The sequence below is a fragment of the Rattus rattus genome, chromosome 7, assembly GCF_011064425.1.
Source record: "Rattus rattus isolate New Zealand chromosome 7, Rrattus_CSIRO_v1, whole genome shotgun sequence".
Classification (NCBI taxonomy): domain Eukaryota; kingdom Metazoa; phylum Chordata; class Mammalia; order Rodentia; family Muridae; genus Rattus; species Rattus rattus.
This window is the reverse complement of record NC_046160.1, coordinates 9164956-9192859: the sequence shown is the minus strand read 5'-3', so window position 1 is coordinate 9192859 and position 27904 is coordinate 9164956. Positions and strand designations below refer to the sequence as shown.

The 27904-nt window shown below is 44.9% G+C and overlaps 1 protein-coding gene across 1 annotated transcript in view; it reads left to right on the top strand.

Moving 5' to 3' along the window:
* Mta3 (metastasis associated 1 family member 3) overlaps positions 1 to 27904 on the top strand; it is a 119042-nt gene that overhangs the window by 51567 nt on the left and 39571 nt on the right. The window contains exons 7-10 of the mRNA XM_032908765.1: positions 4970 to 5072; positions 8803 to 8902; positions 20473 to 20661; positions 26244 to 26318. Coding sequence (XP_032764656.1) covers positions 4970 to 5072; positions 8803 to 8902; positions 20473 to 20661; positions 26244 to 26318 — 467 coding nt within the window. The remainder of the gene's footprint in view (positions 1 to 4969; positions 5073 to 8802; positions 8903 to 20472; positions 20662 to 26243; positions 26319 to 27904) is intronic.

Here is a 27904-nt window from a genome sequence, read left to right as displayed (position 1 = left end):
GTGTGTGTGTGTGTGTGTGTGTGTGTGTGTGTGTTCCTGTGCATGTGTGTTTACATGCTAAAGCTGTGAGGTGGGGAGGGTTGAGAACAACTCCACCATTTGGGTCTTAGGGATTAGGCTTGTTAGGCTTGGAAGTTCGTGCCTCTCCCTGCTGAGCCAGCTTACTGTCCTGATGTGTATGTCATTTTAAAAACCACGGATGAGGAAGTCGTTTGGATGTGTATTGCAACCTGAGCCGCAGTCTCAGTGTTTCTTCACATTTGCAGTTGGTCAGCCAGCTCGATGCGTGGTTTAAAGACCCTTCTTTCTAATGAGTATCTGATGGGAAAGGAGCTTCAGTGTAACAGTAGATGTACAAAGTCATGAGCATAGCCTGGTGGGGTCGTATGGTTGTAAACTCAGCACTTGTGAGGAGGCTGAGGCAAGAGAGTTCTTGAGTTTCGTCCTGGATTACATGGCAAGACTCTGTCTTGAAAAATAATACCCAACAGACAAACAACAAAACCAAAACAAACCAGAGGCATTGCCACCACACTCGCAGCTGTACACAGCCAGGTACCTGCTTACGGTGTGAATAAACAGCAGAAAGTGTTGCATTTGAGAACAAGTATTTAGGACTTGGTGCAGTTCGAGCTTACTAAACCCGGAGACAATCTCCAGCCGGCGCGTTTGACCGGTGGCCAGATTGCAATTTGCATTGGAACGGGAGGCAGGCCTGGAATAATACCCAGGGTAGGAGGCAGCATCGCCTGCCAGAATCTGGCACAGGCTTGCTTTTTTGTGACCGCATCAGGATAGATTCTAGAAGATCTGGTGTGTTGTTTCTGGAGTCACTGATGGCTCAATATCCCTTAACAAAACAAACACTTCAGAGCTGAATGAAGAGTGGGTAGCTTGTAAATGAAGGTAAAGATTAGATACTAAATATTTCATTAAACTCAAATAGACCACCTAGCGTGAGTTTTCCGTAAAAGAATGTGTCTTGTGGGAAACTTAAAATTATTATTTAAATGTATTTTAATGCTAGAATTTTAAGAAAGAAGTCTACTCTCTATATGAAAATTTTAGTTGTTAAATGGTTAAACGAAGATTTAGATTTCCATATTTTGGTTAATAGGTCTTAGTTATAATCTTGAGAAATAGTTCGATGTGTCCGACTTAATCTTTTCTTTTTCTTTAAAGAAAGAGTTTGTGGGCAAGTGGTGGGAGTACACAGCTCTGCACCAGGGAGGCAGAGGCAGGAGGATCTCTGAGTCTGAGAGCAGCCAAGGCTACACAGAGAAATCCTGTCTCCAAAAAAAAAAAAAAAAAAAAAAAAAAAAGAGGAAAAAAAAAAGAGCTCGTGGCTGTGCCTTTGGCCTTGTGATAAGTGGATGACAAGCCTGTCAGCACTGGAGAGTGAATTTCAGAAGGGGATCTGTTTTGAGGGCTAAAGAATTGATTTGTGCATATTTCATTATGTGTTTTTAAGACAAAATTGGTTCACCTGTAGTCATGAAATAGGAAAATGTTGGCAGATAGAGTAGGGACAGCATCTGCCTCTGTAGGATTCCTGCTCAGAGACACGAAGGAGACCTGAGGAGGAGACCTGAGAGTTCCAGAGGAGCCCTCCATCTAGTGCAGGCCTCTGGGAGGCTGATTTTATGACCAGATTCTGCTACACTGCTCTTCTCTGGAAAAGCCACGTGGGAAGCTTACCTTCTAGATAAGCAATGGTGTTTGCAGAAGGGGAAACACTCCTGCACCTTGAAGTTGGTTTTGAATTCCACTGCAACGCTGTGTCAGAATGGGCATCTCGGTGCAGGCGGGGCTCAAGGTTTAAAGAGAGAAACATCAACCGACCGTTGGCTCTGTGCAAATGTCAGTGGAGCCTTCGTCCTGGCCCTTACAGTTTATTCACTTAACTGCTCTCACAAGCTCCCCAGGTTTTGAAAGTTCTGTCCATTTTTTCCCCATAAGCAGTGTTATTTTCTTCTCTCTCCCTTTTCTTTGATGATTGAATGTGGGGCCTCACACATGCTAGACACGAGCTCAACCAATGAGCTACACCCCCAGCTCAACTGAGTTGTTTGTAACGGCTAATTTGGCTAATTTTGTAGAACGCAGATCTCTCAACACTGCTAGAAACTGATGGGCTTAAATAGGAATCTCATGCTGGGAACGGGAAAAAACTGAAGCCTGGTGCCAGCTTGTAGCCCTAGTCTCCAGGAGAGAGACTTCACAGTTTGTTTTGGTTTGGCTTTTGAGCAGGATCTTACTGTGTAGCCTTGGCTGGTCTGGAACTCACAGAGATCTGCCTGTCCCTGCTTGCCTGGTGCTGGAGTTCATGGTCTGTGACACCATGCTCAACCTTACATGGTTTGAACTTTCAGGAGAGATGGAGCAGAGTCAGTGATGGGCTGGACAACACCTTGACCAGATCTTGGTCAAGGTGCTTAGCTACACTTAGCTGTGGTCCTCTGCTTAAACCAGCATCTCATGTCAGGGCCGTGAAGATGGGCTTGGAGGGGTTCTGGGTCTCGGCCCTTCCTCCTAGCATGTTCACATTGAATAATATTCTCCCTTTAAATTTAACTATAAGCAGATATACATTGCAGACGTGTAGAACAGTGGTTCTCAACAGCAGGACAGGTTTGTCCCTTACAGAACATTAGGCAATGTATAAACATTATTGTCATATTGGTGAAGGAAGTAGGTAGGCGATTTCTATAGGCATACCTTACTTAGGTACAGTTCACTGATGCTGCCAAATGTGGGAGAATGTATTCAGCCCTAAGTGTCAAGTGGTATCTTAGGGTTCTATTGCTGTGAAGAGACACCATGACCAAGGCAACTCTTAAAAAGGAGAACATTTAACTGGGGCTGGCTTACAGGTTCAGAGGTTCAGTCCATTATCATCATGGTGGGGGAGCATGGTCTGGTGCTGGAGGAATACAGAGTTTTATATCTTTTTCCACAGGCAGTGGCAGGAGAATATGAGCCACACTGAGCAGAGCTTAGTCATAGGAGACCTCAAAGCCTGCCCCCACAGTGCCGATGAGTCCTTCAGCAAGGCCACGCCTCCTAAGAGTGCCATTCCCTATGGCCAAGCATTCAAACACATGAGCCTATGGGGGCCGTTTCTATTCAAACCACAAGTGTCCAGCTTGAGAAAACCTGCTACAATGGCTTCTGGGTTATTTTGTCTTATTTTTTGGGACCCGGACTCACATCGCTTAGGTTGGCCTCTTCCTGACTTTATCCCCCAAGTGTTAGTAAAACTACCAAGTCTGGGTTTAGGTGGCATTGGGGATTGAACTTTATGCTTTAGGCCTGTACCCAGGCAGGCTTTGTCCCCAGCCCCGGCTTCTCTACTTCTATCAACTGTTCTCGTGGTGTTGGGGAATCAAGTTGAGCTCAATATTGTGTGGCTTTACTGTTGCTCTGTGTTAGAACCCATTCAAACGTAATCCTGTTTCTTATTAGCTTAATACTGTTTGAACTGTAGATTAATAAAATAATTTATCTGCTTCCAAAGTTAAGTTCTTATAAATTTACACTGTATAAGAAAGTTGTGCAAAAATGCTATCAGAAAGACTTAAAACTTCACCATTTATTCAAATCATCTTTGCTTTGGAAGTTCTAATACTTACATAAATATACTGCCAATGTTATTCGTATTTCTTATTTTTATTGTCACAACAAATGTGATTTTTTTCTCATATTACATTTCTTTGGAATTCCACTGAGCTTTTTATATTCATATTTATGATGCTATTCTAGTGACGTATTATTCCTTTGATTCATATTTCAGTATATCAGCCAGAGCCTTTCGAGCAATATTCAACAAACATGGTGATAAATGGCCTCCTTGAGTGTTTCTGATTTAAATATAACATAAAAATGCCAGGCAGTGGCAGCTGGTACAACTAAGATACATTTTATTTAGGAAGCAGATATTTCCAGCTGTCCAGGAAAGGGCTTCTAGGATTGTGATATACCTTGGTCCTTCCACACAGGAATACTGCTGGGATATGTCAGGAATATACTGAAGAAATAGTTTATGTTCCCAAAAATCTTCAGATGGTTAGAGGATCTCTGCTGTGTAAGAACATTTCTGGATCTACATTTCCCCAACTTTATGTGGTTTTAAAAAATAGTGGATAGCTAGACAGTCTTGTAATTAGTTTTGAAGTCATTGAGATAGAGCCTCGATGTGTTGTCCTAGATGGCCTGGAACTTGTGTCCATTTTCCTGTCTCTATCTCCAAGATGGAGGAATTGTGGGCATGCACCCTCACTCCTGGATGAGGTCTCAGGGGATGTATGCTAACACTACCACAGTGTAGGTTTTGTTGTGTCGCAGTTTCTGCACACCTGCTATCAAAGGATGTACTCAGAAGTGACCACTGTGTGCCTGACATTTGAGCATTTCTAACATGTTGGTAACCATAGTGTCAACCATGTGCTACAGTGTGACTAACAATAACCACGTGCTACAGTGTCAATTACAATAACCACATGCTACAATATCAATAAATAACTACATGCTAGTGTCAAATACAATAACCACATACTGTAGTGTCAATAACAACAACCACATGCTACAGTGTCAATAACAACAACAACCATATGCTACAGTGTGAGTAACAACCACTCTGCAGTGTTAATAACAATAAACACATGCTTACATTGTCAATAACAGCAACCGTATGCTACAGTGTCAATAACAACAACCACATGCTACAGTGTCAATAACAACAACCACATGCTACAGTGTCAATAACAACAACAACCATATACTACAGTGTGAGTAACAACCACTCTGCAGTGTTAATAACAATAAACACATGCTTACATTGTCAATAACAGCAACCGTATGCTACAGTGTCAATAGCAACAACCACATAGCAGCCATGTGCTACAGTATCAATAACAACCATGTGCTACGGTGTCAATAACAACACTCCCTTTCCTTTGTCTTTGGGCAGGCGACTCAGATGAGAGGGAACAATCAAAATTGGAAGTTAAGGTTTGGGACCCCAATAGTCCGCTTACGGATCGGCAGATTGACCAGTTTTTAGTTGTAGCCCGGTGAGTATGCCACTATAGAGTCAAGTCTTTATGTGAAAGCACTTACGCTTATGGACAGTTCTTTTTAAAAAGGACTTGTTATTTTTATTTTATGTGTATGATTCTTTACCTGCGTGTATATAAATGTATATATGTGTGTGCTGTGCTTTTGGAGACCAGAGAGGTTATCGGTTATCCTGGAACTAAAGTTACAGACGCTTGTGAGCTGTCATGTGGGTGCTGAGAATCGAATCCAGGTCCTGTGAGAGCAGCCAGCTCCGCAGTCTTCGTTTTCTTCCTTCCTTTCTTCCCCCTCCCCACCCCTCTTTTAAGGTCAGGTCTCACTGTGGATGTGGCACTGACTCTGTGCTCAGGAAACTCTCCGAGTGGTAGATTGTTGAGGAGGCCTGAAGTTTTCCAGTTTGATTTACATCCTGTTTTTTTTTCTTTCTCCAACTATGTATATTATTGACTTATATGAAATGGGTAAACAAAACCCCCAAATACCAAATCTAAATAAAAATTAGAATCAATGGTTTTTAGTTTTTTTTTTTTTTGTTTTTGTTTTTGTTTTTGTTTTTTCCCCCACACAGGATCTCATTCTGTTATAGTCAAACTGTCCTCAAACTTGTAGCAATCCTTCTGTCTCAGCCTCCTGGATGCTATGAGTACAGGTTATTCCACACTATGCCCAGCACCTGTTCCAACCACATTACTGCAGTTGTAGCCTCTACCATCTCCTGTCCCACCTTTATAGCGCTGGGACGTGGCCTCAGGTACACTAGGCAAGTGCTCTGTCGTTGAGTTCCCCCGCACCCTGCAGTTGTAAAGTGCTAAGGGCGAGTGTAGGTACGGAACAGGTCCACCTAGTGGGAATATAAACTGGCACAGCTACTTTGAAAGAGCGTTTGCTGTTGATTCCCACACATCCTGCATCTCTCTCTGCCAATTCCTCATACAGGAGAAAAGCATCCTGGGCACTGGAGGATGTGCATGCAAAAGGCTTTAGTAGCAGCCGTCACAGCAGCTCCACTGTGGTGATGTCCGGGTGGAGATGTGATATTGTCCAGTTGGAGAGGTTAGGAGGCAAGAGAGGCCATTTCAGAGAAAATGTATTAATATCACTCCAACAACTTAGACACCTTTAAGCGGATTTAAACAAGGGGAGAAGTGTGGCTGTAATCGACCCAGTGCCGGGAAGGCAAATGCCAAGTATTTGGAGTTGGATGCTGTCCGAGCTGCCACACCACATTCCAAGTGAGCCTGCGCCACAGAGACCTGACCTCAAACAGCAGCGTGTCTGATATGTGTGCGGAACACTCAGCTGTGGTCGTAGCATCCTGGTGGTGCCAGTAATGACGGTGCACACCTATAGTTCCAGCACTTGGGAAGCTATGGGCTGGCCTCAACTTCACAGTGAGAGCCTGTTACGGTGTGATTTTTGTATCTGCGGTTATTATTAGCTTTTGTTTGTTTGAAACAGGGTCTCACTGTGTAACCCTGGCTGGCCTGGAACTCAAAGAGATCCTCTTGCCTCTGACTCCCAGATTGAAGACCTGAGTCACCACAGTCAGCCATGTTGATCTGTTTGTTTGTTTGTTTGTTTTTGAAGTTGCAGTGGTTGGTCCTTTTGGGAAGAGTGTGGGAAGGGTTGACCACCTTCTAATTCTTCACGTGGGTGTTGGTTGGACCCTGGCCACATTGACTTTGTGAGAACCAAGTATCTGTATAGTATGGTAGGGCTTGCTTTTTATTACTGATTAGATTTTAAGTAAACTGAGATGAAGAAACACCTTCCCCAGCTCTCACGTTTAGCAAAGCAGGCAGCCCATGCATCCTGCACCCGTGGGATTAAGTAAGGCTCCTTGCACACACAAAGGCTCTAGATTATTACAAATGGAAATCGGTGCTGTGGAAGTTGCTTCTTAAAAAGGATGTAGTAAAAAAAAAAAAATGTATTATTTTGAGTCTCCACAGGAAGGGGTTTCTGTTATAACATTCTATGTGAGAAACGTTCCTGGGATTCCACGGTTGGTATTTAGAACCTGCTACACGGTGGTAGTCAAACTCTCAGTTCATTTCCTTTTCCTATTTTTGAGCACATCTGAATACCAAATGATCTGTCCCACGGCATTTTAGACTCCATCTTCCTTTCCTTTTCTATGACCACACAGGTTTGGGGTTTTTTCAGTTTGGTTTTTTTTCTCCTTGCTTGAATGATAATTACCCCCATATGCATAAGTACTTGGAACCAGAGCTTTTCACAGTCCAGGTTTGTGGTTTGTTTCGGATTTGGCATCTGCCTGTGTGGTGAGCTGTCTTGGGGATGGGTCCCCGGACTAAACATGAAAATCGTTTGTTTCATACGTATTGTATAGAGCTTGAAAGGAAGTTCATACAATACGTTTTTGTTGTTGTTTTGTTTTCAGATAGGGTCTCGCCATGTAGCCTTGGCTGGCCGGGAACTCACTATGTAGACCAGGCTGGCTTCCAACTCATAGATATCCTCCTGCCTCAGCCTCCCTAGCACTGGGATTAAAGGGATTTGCCACCACAGCATCCTTCATGCAGATGAGGTTGTACAGGAAACAAAGTTTAGAACGGAATTATTTATGGTGTCACATCAGTACTCAAAGGTTTGGAAGTTTTGAAAAAAAATTTTTTTTTTTTTTTCGGAGCTGGGGATCGAACCCAGGGCCTTGCGCTTCCTAGGCAAGCGCTCTACCACTGAGCTAAATCCCCAACCCCAGTTTTGAAAATTTTACTTCTCAGGATTACTCAGTCTGTGTTAAACTTTAGACGAGAAAAATACCTTTCAATTGATATTTAATTCCGAAACATCCAACAATTTGTTTTTCCTTTCTTTTAGAGTTAATTATTTACTAATTTACTATCCAAAAGCGTAGTCGTCCTCCCTCGTTTCTGCTTTAGTTCCTGCTTCCAGTTAAAACATAAAGGCAGGGAGGGGCTGGGCCCACAGCTTCCTCTGTCAGTCAAGCTGGTGCTGGTAAAGCATGAAGGCCTAAGTTCAGTCCCTCAGACCTGTGTGTGCTGATGTGGGCTTGTAAGCCCCGTGCTGTGGAGGCAAGTGGGGACACCCTGGAGTTCCCTGACTTGCTGTCCTAGATGTAAGCCCTTAGGTTCTTTTTTTTTTTTTTTTTGTTTTGTTTTGTTTTGTTTTTTTTTGTCTTTTTTTTTTTTTTTTTTTTTTTGTTTGTTTTTTTGTTTTTTTTTGTTTTGTGTTTTATTCTGTTTTTTTTTTTTCTTTTTTTTCTTTTTTTGTTTTTTTTTTTGTTTTTTGTAAGCCCTTAGGTTCTAGTGTGAACAACTCTCTCAAAAATAAGGGGACAGCTCCTACCACTAATGCTGGAGCTGACCTCTGCTTTCTGCATGCGTGCACACATATACATATGGCTTGGCATTTCCCATAACACACACACACACACACACACACACACACACACACACATACAGAGGCACACAAGCACACACATATACCACACACAGGCACACGTGCATACACACAGGCGCACACACACACACACACACACACACACACACACACACACACACACACACAAAACACACACACACACAAAAGGCATACACACAGGCACACACACATACAAGCACACACACAGATAGGCACACACAGACACCCTTCTCACACACTAAATGTAAAACAAAGAGTTTTTTAAAAAATTAAAGGAGTACCTGGCTCACTGTTCTCAACTGTGTTTGGCTTCCTCAGTGCCGTGGGAACATTTGCCCGTGCCCTGGATTGCAGCAGCTCTGTGAGGCAGCCCAGCCTGCATATGAGCGCGGCTGCGGCCTCCCGAGACATCACCTTGGTAAGAAGCCTTTTGCCATTTGGGGTAATCTTTTGCCGCTTGCTCAATTATAACCGTTCTGTAGAATCGGAGATGTTTGGCTGTTAGCCGTTGACTATGACGTTGACTCAGGTTAGCAGTTGGTTAACTGGGCTCCTGAGTGACCTCTTGTTTGTGAGCTGGGACAAGTGAACAGTGTTAGGGACTAGGTGGAGAGTAGCAGGACGCACCTCACCTTCCAGTGTTTGGTTTCTTCAGGCTTTGTGCTTTTCCCTGTTCATCTATCTGCTTGGCCTTAGGTCACTGACAGTATTTTATTCTTTTTTATACAGAAGGGGTCACTGTTGCTATCACTATTGAGACTATCGCTGTGATAACCACATTTCAATTTGGGGGTGAATTTTTAATGTTCAAATATTGTGTTTTATTATATTATTTTTTTAAAAAAAAAGATTTATTTTATTTATATCAGTACACTGTAGCTGTCTTCAGACACACCAGAAGAGGGCATTGGATCCCATTACAGATGGTTGTGAGCCACCATGTGGTTGCTGGGAATTGAACTTGGGACCTCTGGGAGAGCAGGCAGTGCTCTTATCCACTGAGCCATCTCTCCAGCCCCTTATTATATTTTCATACTTGTTATACTTTCCTCATATTCAGGCATTTCACACACACTCCCAAGCACATCCAAATCCAAATGTTTCTTTAAAAAAAAAAAAAATTTGAGACAGGGGCTCATGTGATCAAGGCTGGTAGGTATGGGGGATGTTGAAACTCTGATCCTCCTGCTTCTGTCTCAGTGCCTGGATTATTTGGTGCTGGTTTTATTGCTGTTTTAATTTCACTTTTTGTTGTGTGTGTGAGTGCATGGTGCACGTAAGTGAATGAATATAGCACCGTGTTGGGTAGAGCTCAGAGGACAGCTTTGTCCTCTCCCTCTCCCTTAACATGGGGTCTGGGAATTGAACTCAGGTTGTCAGGCTCTAGCGGCAAGCACCTTTAGCCACAGCCGTCTCCTGCCGCTATTGTTTTTGAGGCAAGACCTCGCTCTATTGCCTAGTCCCACCTGTAGCTGCTAGAAATCCTCTTGCCCCAGCTTCTCAAATGCTGAGATAGAAGGTTTGGGGTTTTGTTGTTTTGCATGGATTTTTTGTTTTTTTTTTTTGTTTGATTGATTGATTGCTTTGTTTTAAGATAGGGTTTCTCTGTGTAGCCCTGGCTATCCTAGAACTTGATCTATAGACCAGGCTGGCCTCAAACTCGCTGAGATCTGCCTGCCCCTGCCTCCCAAGTACTAGAATTAAAGGCATGGGCCATCACTGCCCGTGCTGCTCAGGTTTAAGATGGCTTTGAACTCTGGGCTCCGAGGAACCTCTTGCCTAAGCCTCTGTGTCCAGCTCACATTATCCATGGTCTGCTACACTGAGAAACGCGTTTTTAATTGTTGTTACTTGTAATTTTGTATTTTAAATTTCACAACATTTTTTTGTAAACTGTTACTCCCTGCTACAGCTGATATTGATCGGCATGCCAACTTCCGGGCCCATTCCTTAGAATGTGGCCACGTGTTGCAAATCAGTGCATACCAGGGTGGAGATTTATAACCCCAAATGCAGTCTCAGTGTGACCCGCACTTTTTCTATTCTTTCTGGGGGTTTTAGTGTGTGTATGTGTGTACCCTGGAAAGTCAGCGGACAGCTTCCCAGAGTTCCTTCCTCCTCTGTGGGTTCCAGGGGTTGACCTCTTTACCTCCTGAGTCACCTCAGTGTACTCCATTCTGTTGGGTTGTGGCCGAGTAACTCCACGGAATAATGAATCTGACTGATAAGCCAAGCCTCCTGGACTTTGTTTTTAGGAGTTGAGTTCATCTGGAGCGTGCAGCTCCCACGTTTCCCTCCTCCCATGTTTCCCTGCTCTATGTACCACGTGCTATACTTTTCCGTCCGCCTTGCTGCGTGATGACGTAGAGTAATGGGATTGGTTGAACCTCCCACGTGCTGGGCGTGCCTTCTCTGGCTGACTAACTCCAGCCAACACACGCTTTTTCTTACATTTTAGGAATGCAGCCCCCCTCCCCCCCCAGTGCTGCATGCTTTTGCTTTGTGTAGCTATAGATAGAGTGTTATCTGTAACCAGTTCTTTGTCGTTTAACACCATTCTTAGGAAATCGCGTTTCTCGGATAAAACTGAGCATGCGCCCTTATAACACCATAGCAGGTGCTTTCTGACTGAGGACTCAGAGTGGGAAAGCCAGTCCCTGATGTGTGGCAGTTGGTGGCTGGGGTTGATTTGCCTGGTGGAGCCCATGTGTGGGCCTGGGAGCCACAGTGACTCTTTACGTCCCACTACTAGAGAACATGCAGTACAGTATTTGTTCAGGAAGACGGCCGCGTTCAGTTCAGTATGTGTCTTGTCTGTGAAGGCTCTTCAAATTAAATTAAATTAAATTAAATTTATATAAATAGTATATGTGTTTTCCCCTTTTGAGCTGAAGACTTGCTGTGCTGCTCATGGTAACCTGAAACTCTTGGGCCTGAGACACTCTCCTGCCTTAGCCTGCAGAGTCATCCAGATGTAAGATCAGCCATCGCACCTGGCTGAAGACTATGAAAGAAGCATTTTAAACACACCGGTGTATATGTCTGTGTACTTACTAGAAGACCTGCTTTTATTATTATGTTCATGACCTGTGGGTGTGGAAGTTAGATGAGCCTAATCCTCCTGCCTTCACCCTTGTGTGCTAGAATCCCAGGTGTGTACCAGTGTATAATAACAGGCTCACTGCTATTATACACCTTCTGAGAAGGCGACTTCTGACTCTCCAGTGTTTCCATCCCTGCTTGTTTGTTAAGAGTTCACTTTATCACATTATTTTCAAAATTACAGTGATATAAATAAGTGTATTTGTTTAGAGACAGTCTCGCTATGTGCCTGGCTGGCCTGAACTCAGTCTGTAGACCAGACTGGCCTTGAATCCACAGAGAACACACTTGCCTCTGGCTCTGCCACCCTGGGATTAAAGGCGTACGCCATCACATACACCCAGCTCATTACTACAACCATTAAAAAAAAAAAAACAGAAGTAGACCTGGAGGTTCAGGCAGCTGTGGGCTGTGCTGCTGAATCATATCCATTCTTGTCTCTACCAAGGCCTTTCTTGTTCCACCAGCTTTCTTTTCTACCCGCCCCCTGCCTCCTCTTCATTAGAACACTGCTATCTTTCTTGGTTAGCTTTTCTTAAAGATGTAAGGGGTGCACGTGTGTGCATGTGTAAGAGAGAGACAGACAGACAGACACAGACAGGGTGGAGAGAAACAGAGATGGGGTAGGTTGGACAGACAGACAGACATAGGTGTTAACCTTGGCTTCCTCTTTAAACTGCTGTGGCTTCAGGTTCATTTGGAATCTTGAGGTCCTAGGAATTCCTTGTGGGCCTGGTTAAGACTGATGCTAACCTCTGGATAGAGAGTTTGGGGATTATTTGCCAGACAGGATATATGAAACGCTCACAGTGGCCTTTCACTGTCCATTTTCCTTGGGGAGTTTACAGAGGGGACTCCAGCAGGCTTTTAGCATTCCTGGACTGTTTGCTCATCTATCCTGTCCCTCTTGTCAGTCTCCACTAATATTTTGGGGGCAGGTAACTGTTCACACCTGATTCCGACTTCCTCATTTCGAGTTCTGTTATGAATGCAGCTGAACTGCAGATTTCCAGTGCTGCTAATCTAAGATATATGAGATGTATATTGTTAAAAGAGTCAGAAGACCCTGCTCCATAGTGCACCCCTGTTGCCCTGTCTCTTGGGAGGTAGGGACAGGCAGATCAAAAGTTCAAAATGCAAACAAAACAGAATATCCTGGGCTCACGGAAGGTTCATACATGAATAGAATGTGTTTTATATAGTACACAGAGGAGAGACCGTCAACGAGAAATGCTTACACTCAACTGATCCTCTCCCCCTCCCCTGGGTGGTAAGTAGTGTAAGTCAAACCCTGCCTTCTCTCACTGTGGGAATATCGTGGAGGGAATATCACACAAAGAAAGATGGCCGTGAAGTAACCAGGTAGTGCGGCCATGGCACCAATGTTGTATGTGCCATGTATGCAGTCTATTGTCACTGACATTGGTAGAGTGCCAGCCTGCTCCACCCATTTGTGGTGTTGACCACAAGGCCACCCCTTGGCCTGCAAAGCAGCCTCAGTGTTGTCAGTGACATGCCTCACTCCCAGGGTAGTGCTCCCAGAGGGTAGTGCTCCCAGAGGGTAGTGCTCCCACGGGGTAGTGCTCCCACGGGGTAGTGCTCCCAGGGGGTAGTGCTCCCAGAGGGTAGTGCTCTGGCTTTTCTTTCCTGCCTAAGCTCTGGAAACTAAGTAACTTGGGGAGCAGAGTCAAAGAAAGACTCTGTTGTTGTAGCCTTGAATGATGAATGGGTAATGAACCCATGGCACTAAACAGTTAATGAACTGCACAAGGACCCACTACTTGGATTAGTAAGCGGCAGGCTTTCTGGTGGCAGGCCTGGACTGAGGAAGGTTGGCTGTGTGGGTTCATAAGAGATGGACTCAGATATTGGAACAGCACTAATGCCTGTATCACAGCCACTCTTCTAAAAATGTCCCTCACTTCCCTGCTCCCATCCCATGTCCCTGAGGTGTACCTTCCTCACTCCAGCTCTTTCTCAGTGTCCTCGGAACTCCAGTCAGGCATTATCCTGAGCAACCTCCCTGACTCTGTGCGTGTTTGCCAGTGTGTGCACACTTACACGTGTGCATTGCCAGATGACAGCCTGGGGAGTTGACTCAGGTGGTCAGGTTTGGTGGCCAGTGTCTTCACACACCGAACCCTGCCGGCCCCAAGCACTGCTTTCTTTCTTTTTAAAAACATTTTTTTTTTTTTTTTTTTTTTTAAAGAAAGGCTTTTAGTATCGTGGCTTAGCCTTGACCATCCTCGTGTACTGATTTCTGATGCTCTTGCCTCTACGTCCTGAGCACTGAGATTAGGCTGTGCGCGGCTGACGGGACACAGGACTTTGTGCGTATCAGATGAGCATTCTGCCAACTCAGACTCGTCAGCCAGTGCTTGACGTCTCTTCTCCAGTGTAGCATGATCAGAAGATCACCGGATTTGAATGCGGGAATACAGTAGAGAAGTTTAAATACCCAGACTTGGGGATGTGAGCTGATAACAGCCTATGCATATAGTACCTTAGTAAAACCACGACTTTGTACTGTGGAGTCTAGACACAGTAGGAAGGCATCCTGTGCTCCTGTCAGGTTGACTCCACAGTCATTACCTCATCTGCTTCATCATCTCTCTAAGGCCAAGAGGCCAAAGGACAAACTTAGGGCAGGCGAATGTAAGCATCCACTGCTTTTATCTACGTTCCTGGTGTCAGACAATGTTTTACCTCTGTGGCCTCACAGAAGCTGGGCCCTGACATTTATGGGTGTGAGACTCCTACTGAGTTTGACCACTTGGCTTTAGCAGAAGTGGTTCCATTTTGATTTGGCCTAATCTGTGGGGCCTACTGCAGGCACGCAGGCCAGAATACACAGTGGCCACCTATCGGTTTTAACTACACATGAGTTATTTAAGTGGTCACCTGTCGGTTATTTCCAGACAGTTTGAGAGTGGTTTCAGAGTGGCTATTCCTTTATTACTAAGTATTTGTTGTTCCTAAATAATAATTTTTTTCCGCACTAATATACTATAATGTGGCACTGTGTGACGGTTTAGTGAGGGGCTTTTTCCGGTTGACCATATGTTCCAGTACAGTCCATCAGAGCGGAGAAACAGCTCTCTCCTGCCCCTAAATCTTGCTTATAGTTTATGACATTTGTCATTTGTGTGGTACCCTTTAGTGCTGTGCTGATGTTCAGACTTTGCCTTTGTGGCCATGGTATTATACACACACACACACACACACACACACACACAGAGGCGGGGGGGAGAGTTTTGTTTTCCTTGATAGCTTTGCCATATAACCTTTTATATGAGATCTTTATTGTATGCTTTGTATTTAATTTTCTTATTTTGCACTTTCTTTTCTTCTTTCTTTCCTGTCTTTCTTTCTTTCTTTCTTTCTTTCTTTTTTTCTTTCTTTTTTTACATTGTTTTTTCTCTATGAGGGTTTGTGGTCAGAGGAAACGTGTATGTTTCCAATTATTTTAATAGATTTCAAATTCTACATTTTTGGAGGTTATTGCTAGAGGTTTCCCCCTGGGGAGTTGGCTAGGTAACATCTGCTCCCTCCCTCGTAAAGCCTCAATGGCAACCATAGTTTGATCCCCCACAGTTCTCCCTGGGGAAGCAGTGACTTTTCTAGGCTCACTTGAGTGGAAGGTCTGCATCCAACATGGCTTCCCCAGGCTGCATAGACGGTAGGTAGATGTTCCCACTCCCAGCACCCGACTTTCCCAGCATGTGTACTCCACCCCAGAAGGCCAGGTACAATTAGGGTAAAATTACATGCAACTCGATGGGAGGCGTGGGTGGGTACTTGGGTGTGGGTGCCGAGCCGCCCCCCCCCCTCAGAGGGAACCTCAGCGGTCAGCAAAGGTAGCCGTGATAACTTTGCAAGCAGGTAAGGGGAACTCAGGATGGGGTGGCTTTGCCTCAGAGCAGAGTCTTATACCACAGAGGGGGATGCCGAGTGGAGTTTGAGGCAGAATCTCATATAGCTTAATATGTATCTGAGCCTAGCCTTGACCTCTTGACCTTCTTGCCTCCCCCTCCCGACTGCCCGCATTCAGGTGTTCATCACCCACGGCCAGCTGTAATTTCTTCTCAGGCTTGAATCAGGATATGTTGTATGAGAAAAGACTATTTTCAATTTTAAAAAATGAGTACTTTATCAAAATAAAAAGAATCATGATCTCTGCCTATTGTCCCCATTGAATATTGAAAGTGGATGGTACACGTTTTATAAAAACTAATACTTTAGGCTGGAAAGATGGTTCAGTGGTTAGGAGCATTGATTGCTCTCCCAGAGGTCCTGAGTTCAATTCCCAGCAACCACGTGGTGGCTCGCAACCATCATTAATGGGATCCGATGCCGCCTTCTGGTGTGCTTGACTGAAGAAAGCAACAGTGTACTCACATAAAATAAATAAATTAATTTAAAAAGAAGACTAATACATTGACCACAGTTTTAGATTTATTCCTACGCGTTTGTTCACCTCCTGCTTGGAGGGAAGGTCGGGTCCAGTGAGTTTGAATTGACTTAACATCTCCAATGCTACATCTTGTGCTGGAGTTAAAAGGGTAACATTTTTTATGAAATCGTTCCTGGGCAAATCACCTGTTAGTCTTAAACATGCAGGGTAGAGGGAGTGCACGGAATCGTGGAATCCCAGGTGAAGCGTGCATTCTCTGGGAAGCAGATAATGATGTTCAGGCCATACATTTATTGAAGTTCCTTCGGAATCAGCCTGTAGCCAAGAAGGTAAACAGGAAACTGGAAAGCCAGGAGAGGTGGTTGGTTCTCCCTGCAGTCTGAATGGAAGTCTGCTGGCTCCTGGGCGCACTGAAGAGACACCCCAGATGCAGCCCTTACTCACCGCGTCATGCACTCAGTCCTAAGTAGAGACAGTTCTATGGAGACCAACTGTGGAGGTGCCTGCCTGCAGAACCTGGAGTACCTCCATGAACGTGTTCCGTGTCCTGATGGCGCACTCACACGCTGCCCCAGAGCGCAGAGGCTTACCCAGTATGTCTCTCATCGCACACACTCAGCTGTCGACTGGCTAGCATTCTGGTGAACTACATTCTGCCAGGCTATCTGCAGGCCACTTCCGCCCTCCTGCATCTCGTAGCCTTCGAGAACACAAATCAGTATCACAAGAGACCAAGGCCAAATGCACAAACTCATTGTAAAGATTGCGTATGTCATGTATCAACATCCTGCCGGGCAAGCAAATCGTGTGCGGAAACCCAGTATCCCAGTAGGGCAGAGTAGCCTCCTGTGGAGGTCTGGGGTGGGGGCGAATTGTTTGAACAACAATCATTTTTTACCACAGTGTGATTCTGTTTAATGAACAAAAGATGAGAAACCCCATTCATTGCCAAGATCTCCTTGTCAGTCTTTCCCCTAAAATACTTGTGTTTGTCATTTCCATCTGTTATGAATGAGGTGACATGTGACAACACCTTCACTTTTTGGCAGAGGGAACAGCTTGTGCTCAGTTATGATTTTCAAAATTTAGATCCAAATGGATCTTGCAGCGCGTGTACGGATCTACTGAAAAGATGTGACCTCCGCAAAGTATTTATCTGAGGGGAGACTTAGTTTTCAAATCCATCTTTAATTTTAGGATGAGATCTATGTGCAATAACATGTATGGAGTGGCCGTCATAGATGCAGGCATCGATGTAAACCCACCACTAGGTGTAGATAAGTGTAGTGTCCCCAGAGCGCCCTACGTCTCCCACCCTGGAACACAGACCGGATGCATCACACTGAATTTGACTTTTGTTTTATTGAATGTTGTTTTCTGCTGTTGAAGAAGCTCTGTTTTTTACTTAAAGCTTCTTAAAAGAGTAGTTAGCTCACACGAAAGTGCGTTTGAAAGCAACACCTCTGCCCCTCAGAGAGCGGAGGCTAATTGGGACTTCCTGTGAGACAGGACCCTCTGGTTGGTGTAGTGAAATTGCCCCCTGCAAGTTCAGCTCACACTGCACCACCCACTCCAACAAGCTGTGGTTTACTCACTAGAGAAAATGAGTGTCGTGGTGTTAGTGCAGGCTAGAGCTGAGCGGTGGCTGGGAGAGCTGCCCTGCAGGCTGCACCTCCTGAGTGGCTGGGCTGCAGTGGGCATCCTTGTACATGGCTTGGGCTGTGGTCTAAGCGTGGCTGTCCTCTGAGCAGTTGATGAGCTGTCACCTGAGACAAACGCACTTCTATTGATGTTTTGGTTCCAGAGCACCAGTTAATTATAAAAATTGCCTTTATCTTTTGAGGAATTTCAGCAACACAGTTAATTTGCATAAAATTTTAAGGAAGTGTTGAGGATCAAACCTGTGGTGGAAAACAAGTCTGGCACGGAGCTACACTCCAGCCCTTGTGTAATTACTGGCTGTGTTGTTTTTGTTTTTTGGGGTTTTTTTTTGAGTCAGGCCTACTACATTGAAGGATAACATTGACTTTCTTGCTACCTCCACAACCCAAGTGCTGGGATTGGTTTTTGAACACTATCTGATCTTTTAGTTTTATTACCTGTTGTTAATTTAGGACATTACAAAGTAACAGTTTATGGCCTCATCCTTAGTTGAAAGGATCCTTAAATGCCATTGATCAGTCTGTTTTTATAATGAGATGGTGAGAAAGAGCTCTCAGATTTAGAGATAAAAGAAACAGCTAAATCGAAGGGCCTATTTAGTTCGTTAGCTAGAGAATCAGAAATGTATTGGTTGTGGACCTTGGCAGGGTGCGAGCAGGAGGCAAGAGCAGGGTGAGCATGCCATTGCCCTGGTGCAGAAGGTAGAGCTTCCCTCAGAGGATGCTGGCCCACCGCCTGCCGCAGATGAGCATCTTAACAGTGGCCACTCAGCGACCAGCAAGGGAACCTGATAACGGACATTTTCTTCTTGACTTTTGACTTGTGGAATGCAGTGATTTGCTTTAAAGTTAAATTTGTTCAAACCTTGCCTCCTTACTGAACAGATCTGCACTAGCCTTTGACTCTGTCAGCAAATTCATTGTGTGTCCACGTGAGCCATGTTGGTTAATGTCTCACAGAATAAATGCATCCTTGTGCTGTAGGATTTCACTGACTGCCTGACTTCAGATTTGTAATCCTCCTGCCTCACTCATGAGTGCTGGGATTGCAGATGTGTACTACCATGTCCAGCTGGGAATATATTTTTAAATAATTAGCTAATCAGTTAATTAATTAATTGGTTTATTGAGAGACAAGGTCTCACTGTGTACAGCCCTGACTGGCTGGACCTCCTCTGCTTCCCAAGTGCGGGAATTAAAGTTGTATACCACCACGCCCCACCCATTTGTGAAGTTTGAAATGATCACAAGGTGCTTCTGTGAGTTTGAGGTTGGCCTGGTCACCTGGTCTACAAATGGAGCCTAGGACAGCCAGCGCTCTGTTACACAGAGAAACCCTGTCTCGAAAAACCAGCCAAACCAAAACAAGATGCTTGATGCTTGACTCGTGTGCTTGTGTGTGTGGTAGGGGCAGACCGAGAAGCAGGGTCACCTTGCCAGCCAGCCTGGGCTGGTGCACATGCATGGACACACACACACACACACACACACACACACACACGCACACACACACACGCTCACACACGCTCACACACACACTTACACACACACAGAGTTGATTGTCCTGCACTGCAGTTTTCTTGGTATACATAAACATATGTGCACACATATAAAGGACTCTTCCTCTCCAATAGAGAAACTATCAAAAGTTTAGTTTTACATGCGCTGCTGACTGAAGAGAAATTAGGGTCCTGGAAATCAAGCCCAACACTTGATGCGTGACAGGAAAGTACACTACCATCACCCACCCCCACAAAGAGCTGATCGTATAGCCTACTCTCTGTCCTTGGTTCAAGTCATTCTTTTGCTTGTTTGCTTGGTTGGTTGGTTTTTGTTGTTATTGTTGTTTTGTTTTTGAGATAGGGTTTCTGTGTAGCCCTGGCTGTCCTGGAACTCACTGTGTAGACCAGGCTGTCCTTGAATTCGCCTGCTTCTGCCTCCCTCGTGCTGGGATTAAAGTCTGTGCCCCGACTGCCTGGCTTCAAATCACTCTTAGAACACAAAACCCATACTGGCCCAGCTGCTCTCAGGATGCCTGGTCAACTGTTGTTACCACTCTTTCCAAAGGCTCATCCAGTTACATTTGAACATGGATTTGTAATCTTGTTTTGTGTTAAATATGAACACATATCCTTTTTACGTCTTTATTTTGTGTGTATATGTTTGTGTGTGAGTACGTGTGTGCCATGATGTGTGCATGGAGCCCAGAGGACAACTTTTGGGAGTCAACTCTTTCCTTCGACTATGTGAGTGTGGGACTAGAACTCAGGTTGTCAGGATTGGGAGAAGGACCTTTGTTTGCTGAGTCATTCATTGGTCCAGATGTATAAATTTGCTTTAACTATCAGGCACCACTCCATTTTTCTTTCTGTCTCTCATTTTCATCCATACTACATTAATCTCTTAACTGAACCGATGCTTTTAATATAACACTTTTCTCTTTCACACGTATTTTTCCTCAGTCAGTGAAGATCATGCCAGTTTTCTCCAATAACTGAAGAGACTTGGCTTTCTTTCTTTTTCTTTTTTTTCAGTAAGTAAAATCTTGAAGTGAAGTCGATTGTGTCTTAGTTTAATATTTTTAGCATTGGGATCCTCAGAGTCGTTGCCATTTCAAACGGCTCTATTTCTACATACCTTAAGTAGTCCAGGTAGCATTCTCTTAAAGGAATTGTTTGGAGGTGTCTGGCTGTTTGATTTTGTTCTTCAAAGGAAGTGCTGAGGAATCCACACATTCTGCACTGGGTGTTTCCGTTCTCTGCTGACCTGTGCTCGCCCACCTGATGCGCCTCTCCATTCTGTCTCCTCCAGTTCCATGCCATGGACACGCTGTATAGGCATGGCTATGACCTCAGCAGTGCCATCAGTGTGCTGGTGCCGCTCGGAGGGCCGGTCCTGTGCAGGGACGAGATGGAGGAGTGGTCTGCCTCTGAAGCCAGCTTATTCGAAGAAGCACTGGAAAAATATGGCAAAGATTTCAATGACATCCGTCAGGACTTCGTAAGTGGAGATCTGTGAATGACCTGCTGGGATGGGAATATTGTTCATTTTTATCTCTTGAGTAACACGTATGCATTTAACACGCCTATGGTGCAGTTCATGTTGGTGTCAGGGATCAAAGTCAGGGCCTTCAGAGTGTGTTTTGCTACTGACCCCACACCCTCAGCCCCAACAGTAATTTTATTTGCTTAAAATAGAATGAGGGGCCACTTATAATGGAGGAGACTGACATTTGCTTTGCACTGTGAATACCCAGGGTGAGGAGTCCTGAGGCCCTGGAATGAACCGTGGTTGCATGAATGTCCTCTGCAGCTCTCTGATTTCCAAGCTGAAATAAGGATGCAGTGTTCTGCTTAGAATTCTATTATGTCTAGAATTTATCGCTTCTCAGATTCATTGAGAAGTTGTGTGTCCAAATTGTACAGTATGATGATGTGATGACACACTCTGAGAAGTGGTGGCAACACCTAACACACATCTGCTGACTGTCGTGTGTGTGTGTGTGTGTGTGTGTGTGTGTGTGTGCGCATGTGTGTGTGAGAGAGTGTGCAAGAGTCTGAGTGTATGTGAGAGAGTATGTGTGTGAGTCTGTGTGAGAGAGTGTGCGTGTGTGTGTGTGTAAGAGAGAGTGTGCAAGAATGTGAGTGTGTATGCATGCACTCGCACTCCATCGCTGAACTGTAACCCACGCCCACTCACACCGTTTTGGTCAGAGTTTTGCTAGCATAGCTAACCTTGAGCTGCTGACCTGGAACTTGAGGTGTGCCTCAGTGTGTGGAGTAGCTGACATTATAACCACACAACCACCCCAGGTGTCTCGCTTTCCTTAGTTAAATTTATTCTTTCTGAAAAAGAATTTTTGTTTGAGAGCTTCATAAATTAACCTTCTATAATTATCTTTCTTTTTAATTGTAAAGATATATTTGTTTGTTTGTGGTAGGGCCTCACTCTGTAACCCTGGCTGGTATTGAATCTGGGCTGGTCATCCTGTGTCTGTCTCCTGAGTGTTGGGATTAAGCTGGAAACCATTGTACTTGCCTGAAAATACACTTCTTGACTACACATTAGATTGGAGCTGGTATCTGCCTTTGATTTGTTGGAAATCTCTTGAGTCAGCTCTAAAGCAAAAAGTATTACTTGCCAATAGGGATTGAAGCAATAAACTCCAAGCACAGGGTTTTTTTAAGATTTATTTATTATATATAAGTACACTGTAGCTGTCTTCAGATACACCAGCAGAGGGCATTGAGTCCCATTACAGATGGTTGTGAGCCACCATGTGGTTGCTGGGGATTGAACTCAGGACCTCTGGAAGAGCAGTCGGTGCTCTTAACCGCTGAGCTATCTCTCCAGCCCAAGCACAGCTTTTGTATGTTGTTTCCAATGAGATCTGTTCTGAGAAAACCTCAGTTACATGCTATGATTCCAAATTCTAAAACCAGCCAAGTGACACGTCTCTGTAATCCTGTGGTCAGGAGGCTGAGGCTGGAAGATCATAAATTCAAGGCCAACCTAGGGATCACGCTTTCTTAAAAGTTATGGTCAGGTGGCCACAGCAGTGCAGTGCTATGGTTGTAAAAGCTATTAGCAGAGTAGAGCTAAAGTGTGAGATCAAAAATGTCCTGAAGATCCTGTTCCCTAGAACAGGACATGGTGAGGTGTTTCATCTGGTAAAGGCCCTCAGCTGCTCAGCCTTACATCAGCCATCTAAGCTAATCTATAACTACTATGTGGTCCTTCAGCCCCAGCCGCTTTCGTCTCCTCAGTGTCTCCCTGAGTTCATCTTCCTGCTGCTGTAGGTCCATCTCCCTGGTTTGTGTCTCTTCCCAGCTTCCCGGGCAGATCTTTTTATTCCGCCACTATTTCCCAGAATCCTCTCTTCCTGCCAGTGTCCCACCTCCTATTTCCTGCCTCGGCGCATTGGCTGTCGGCTTTTTTATTGACAGGCGGAGCTTAGATTCTCTCTACAGTGTGAGACCCTCTTTCAACAGCATAACACAGTCTACAGTTTTCATAGCAGAGTGTTGGAGGAGAAATGCTGAATTGAAACCGCTTTTCCTATTTCTGTGTTCTGGTGGTGGTTCCGAACTCAGAATTAACTATATGTTAATTCTCCAGGCAGGAATGTTTACATTGGTGCCAGCAGCTGAGTGACCTCCCCTTTTGCCATTATAGGGTGTTCCTTTTTCTACAGCACCCGGCACCAGTTCCCCGATGTCAGCTGTGTCGTCCTTGTCAATTAGCATGCATGTGGCCAGAGGAACTATCTCGTATTTTCTGACAGGTCTAGTGAATGTCTACTGGCTTGTCTTTTCTCTGCCCCTTTGTGCTTGCCGTTTTGTGAATTGCTAGGCCTCACTGAGCATCAAAACAAAGACAAAAATTTAAACCTGTTCCTTTGACCTGGAAGTTCCTACCAGATTCATCTGCAAGTTTGGTATAAAAATTCCACAAAATGCAGTTTAAAGGACAGAGCTATGAGACCCTACATTTCCTAAGCAAGGGCACTCATCCGAGTCTCACAGGACCTCAAAGATCTGAGTTCCCTGCTTCCACTAAACATTCTCCTCACCCACCAGGAAAGGCTCCCTACCCAGCTAACTCTCCTAGCATCCCACCCCCACTCCAATCCTCTCCTAATAGGATTTGCTGCCTGGCTAGCTTGCAGGATTATCCCAACAAGCCGGCCATATCCACCCATGGGAACCTTCCGCAGCATCCAGGAGTCACCTCATCCCTTTGCCTTCGAGCTACTCTATTTCCAGGTGCAGCACTCATGTCCTCTGACAGTGAGCACCAGTGACTAAGCCAAGCCATCTGTTTGCTCTGTTGCCTTTTCTCTTATTTTTAAAGATTTATTTATTATATATAAGTACACTGTAGATGTCTTCAGACACACCAGAAGAGGGCATCAGATCCCATTACAGATGGTTGTGAGCCACCATGTGGTTGCTGGGGATTGAACCCAGGACCTCTGGAAGAGCAGTCAGTGCTCCTAACCGCTGAGCCATCTCTCCAGCTCTTGTTGCCTTTTCTTACATCTTGTACTGTTAGGGGCAGTGATGAATAAGAGGCAATCCACACCATAATACTTGGAATTATTTTCCTTTTGAAGCTGGGAAATTGTTGATCTGCTCTAAACTCCCCAGCAGGTGCTCACGCCTCCTCTACACCCGCCCAAGTGTTTTGGGTTCACGAGTGAGAGACACGCTCATGTAGACTTTTAATATGCCCTAAGCAGCTCGACAGCTGGGCCACTCCCAAACTTCCCCAAGACTAACACTCTCCCTCCGATGTTCTTGAGTTATTACTTTATAAAATCTATACTTCATCTCTGCTACCCGAGATGCAGTCGGGGGAGCGGCCCCTGGGACCTCACACGGCTGGTCCTCTGTCTTCCACAGCTCTCATGCTCGCATCCTATTCCTTTCCTGAATGGCGGTTCTGAAACCTCCTTCTTCCTGTGGTCCCTTGCACGGGAAATCTAAAGCCCCATCTCTGTCTCCCTGACCAGCCATTGGCCGCCTACAACTTTATTTACCAGTTAGAGCCAACGGCAGGCAGGGACCCTCGGTGTCTGGATGTACAGATTCTTGCGTGATTTTGTGAGCCAAATTAACGCAGATAACATCAGAACCAATTCACAACCTCTTTTTATTATTTTATTTTATTTTATTCTGTATATATGGTGTTTGATCTGCATTTATGTCTGGGCGCCACATGCATGCCTGGTGTCCACAGAGACCAGAGAAGGACGTCAGAACTGGAGGTACAGGAGGCGGGAGCTACCATGTGGGTGCTGGGAATGAACCAGAGTCCTCCGAAAGGGCAGCAAGCGCTGTCTCTCCGGTCCCCTTCCCTTTGTTTTTTGAGAGGAGGTCTCATGTAGTCCAGGCTGTTCTCAAACTCGATCTTCCTGTCTCAGAGTTCTGACCCGGGGCTACAGGCGTGCACCACCAGGCTCGGCTCATCCTGAGTAGTTTTCCTTCCATTCAGAGTGAAGCAGATGGCAAGTGAAGTGTGCTTCCGTGGCTCGCTGGGTCGTTACTGGGGTTACAGTGCCGTGCACCCATTCAGTGGTGATAGGCGCCGTTGAATGTGTGTCCCAGGGAGCTCTCCTGAAGCCATAGCCGGTGCCTGACACTGTCCTTGGTTGAAAGGAGCTGGAGCCGGCTGGGGCCTGTATGGACCCAGTGTGTGACAGCTTGGCTTTCGTGTCCACTGGGCTCCCTTTCCTCAGGCTTTCAGATAAATGCTTGTCAGATCCTTGTTTTCCAAGGAGAAGAAGCACTAAGGAGGCCGACCCCTCTCAGTTGGTCTTCATAATAAAACCTCATCTACAGAGGGCTGTCCAGAATATTTATAGCCTTTGCTCTAGTAGGATTTTCTTTTTAATAGTATTTAATTTTCTTTTAAAGACGTAGCATGTTTTACTTTCTTAAAGCTGTATTTATTTATGTATTTTATAAATGAGTTCTCAGTCTTCAGACACACCAGAAGAGGGCATCAGATTCCATTACAGATGGTTGTGAGCCACCATGTGGTTGCTGGGATTTGAACTCAGGACCTCTGGAAGAGCAGCCAGTGCTCTTAACCGCTGAGCCATCTCTCCAGCCTCAGGTTGTTTTATTTATAATGAACAAAATAGAGTTGTCAGGAAAAGGTTGAGAAATATCACAATAGAGACCAAAAGACATCCAGTTGCAATGACATCTGGAAGTTATAGTTACTCAGCCTCGGGCTATGTAAATCCTGTTTTTAAAACTGAGCAGTACAGCTGATGACAAAGACCATGGCAGAGCAGCTGCCTCGCGTGAGCCAAAGGCCCACATTAATTAATTAATTAATTAATTATTAACTAACTAACTGTGCTTTAGTCCCTCCTGTCGCTGCTTCACAGTGCTAAGAACTTTCCTGAGTGACTCGGGAACTATTCCCAATGATGTTTATAATTTTTAATCTGATTGGTGAGAAATTGAATACATGCATTGGACTGGGTCTCTTATTAAATATAACTCATTACCTTTTTGTACTGGCTGGTTTTGCGTGTCAACTTGACACAAGCTGGAGTTATCGCAGAGAAAGGAGCCTCAGTTGAGGAAACGCCTCCATGAGACCCAGCTGTAAGGCATCTTCTCAATTAGTGATCAAGGGGGAGGACCCAGTCCATTGTGGGTGGTGCCATCCCTGGGCTGGTGGTCTTGGGTTCTATAAGAAAGCAAGCTGAGCAAGCCAGGGAAGCAAGCCAGTAAGTAACATCCCTCATGGCCTCTGCATTAGCTCCTGCTTCTTGACCTGTTTGAGTTCCAGTCCTGACTTCCTTTAGTGATGAACAGCAATGTGGAAGTGTAAGCTGAATAAACCCTTTCCTCCCCAGCTCGCTTCTTGGTCATGGTGTTTGTGCAGGAATAGAAACCCTGACTAAGATACTTTGCTGAGAATTAATATTGCTTTTTTCAAAAGATTTTTTTTTTCTAGAAGGAATCTAATATACAGATCCTGGCTACATTGTTTCAAAGACACGATTTGGAGAACACTTTATGCCATAGGTTGTTTTCATTGTCCTCTTAAATATCTTTCAGCTCCCATGGAAGTCCTTGACTAGCATCATTGAATATTATTACATGTGGAAAACTACTGACAGATACGTTCAACAGGTAACTTCCTGTGCTACGCCACTATTGTATTACAGTGAGCCTTTCTGTTTGGGTCAATGTCTGTGAGCAATGCAGGAATCCTGAGCCTGTTTGATTTTTCGTAGACTGCTTTAAATTCCATGATTTCATGTCTTTAAGATATTATCTTTAATATTTCATCTTAATGGTTCATTGTTTTCAGTATTCATCTTTATAACTACTTGAGAAAGATGAAAGGGGAGAGAGGCAGCTAGAGAGGCATTGTCCAGCCAGTGCCTCCTCTCCAGCAAGTGAGGCTTACGAGAAATCCTCGGACGATATATATATATATATATATACCTTTATGGATTGAAATTTGAGCTGGAGACCACCGGCCTTGTAAATTCAGATGCATGACATTTTGTGGGCCTGTTCTATAAGCTCTAACCCCCCATCCGCTAGGGGGTCCCCTGTCCAGATGCCAGGGAGCTTACCTAGGACCTTGAGTATGATAGGTAGGCGAATTGCCACCGAACTACAAGCCCAGGCCTCCCCTGAGCTTTTGACCTCAATGGTAACATGTTTGTTGTTAGTTTGAGACAGGGCGTCCCTGGGTAGCCCAGGTTGTCCCTAAACTTGAGTTCTTCCTGCCTCAGCCTTCAAAGCATTAGGATTGCAGGTGTTTGCCAGCAGGCCTGGGGACGGTAGCTTTAGTCTCTGTCCTTTGACGCTTTCTTCTCCAAAGTCATTCAAAATCAGGGGATCATTTAATTTTGAGTTCTTCATAAATGTCCTAAATTCATGTAACTCTTAGTTACTTATTTTGAAAACCCTACCTTTGGAGAAAGGCATATTTCTGAAATGACCTCAGTGAATGCCTGTTTTAGATTCTTGCAGTCATGTGTCGGAACCAAGGCAGAGATTAAAAACAGATGGCATTTGCCTAAATGTGCCAGCTGTACAGTGGCGAGGACTGGATGCCACACACACTCATTTAAGGATCCCTCTCAAGTGCCAGGCGTTGCCGTGGTCATGAATAGTGAACAGACATCCACAGCGCACTGGACTGTTTCCAGTGTCAACACCGTATGGAACTCAGAAAGTGCATATTTTAAACAACTGTGGAGAACATGAAGGCTGTGCCGTCTGGAAACCTGTTCTGTGCAAGTTAGGAAGTGTCCCCAAAGAAGGCACAGACATGGCGCTAAGGACAGTTTACTGTGTTTGCAAAAATGTTTTCTGAAAGACTTGACGCCATTCGAAGTCCCAGGTTGTCCTTGAATACTTTTGTCTTCATCTCTTGGACAACTGCAGGGGCCATTGTAGTCTCTCTGGGGAGAGCGACTGTACTTTATCCCCCATTCCTTTTGCGTTTATTTCTGTGCTGGTCATGGTGTAGATCCGATGACACGGTCACCTTCCTGTTCTCTGCCTGCACTTGGCTCCTAGTTGACTTCCTGTGCAGCAGTCTGTCTGTCTGTGAGTTCAGCCAAAGTTTACAGTTCTTCCAGAGCCAGGTGCAGTGCAGATCTGTAATCCTGCACTTGGGGGTTTGAGGCATGGCTGAAAAGCACGGTGCTGAGTTCCAGGCCAGTCTCAGCTACATAGGGACCCTCTGTCTCAGAACT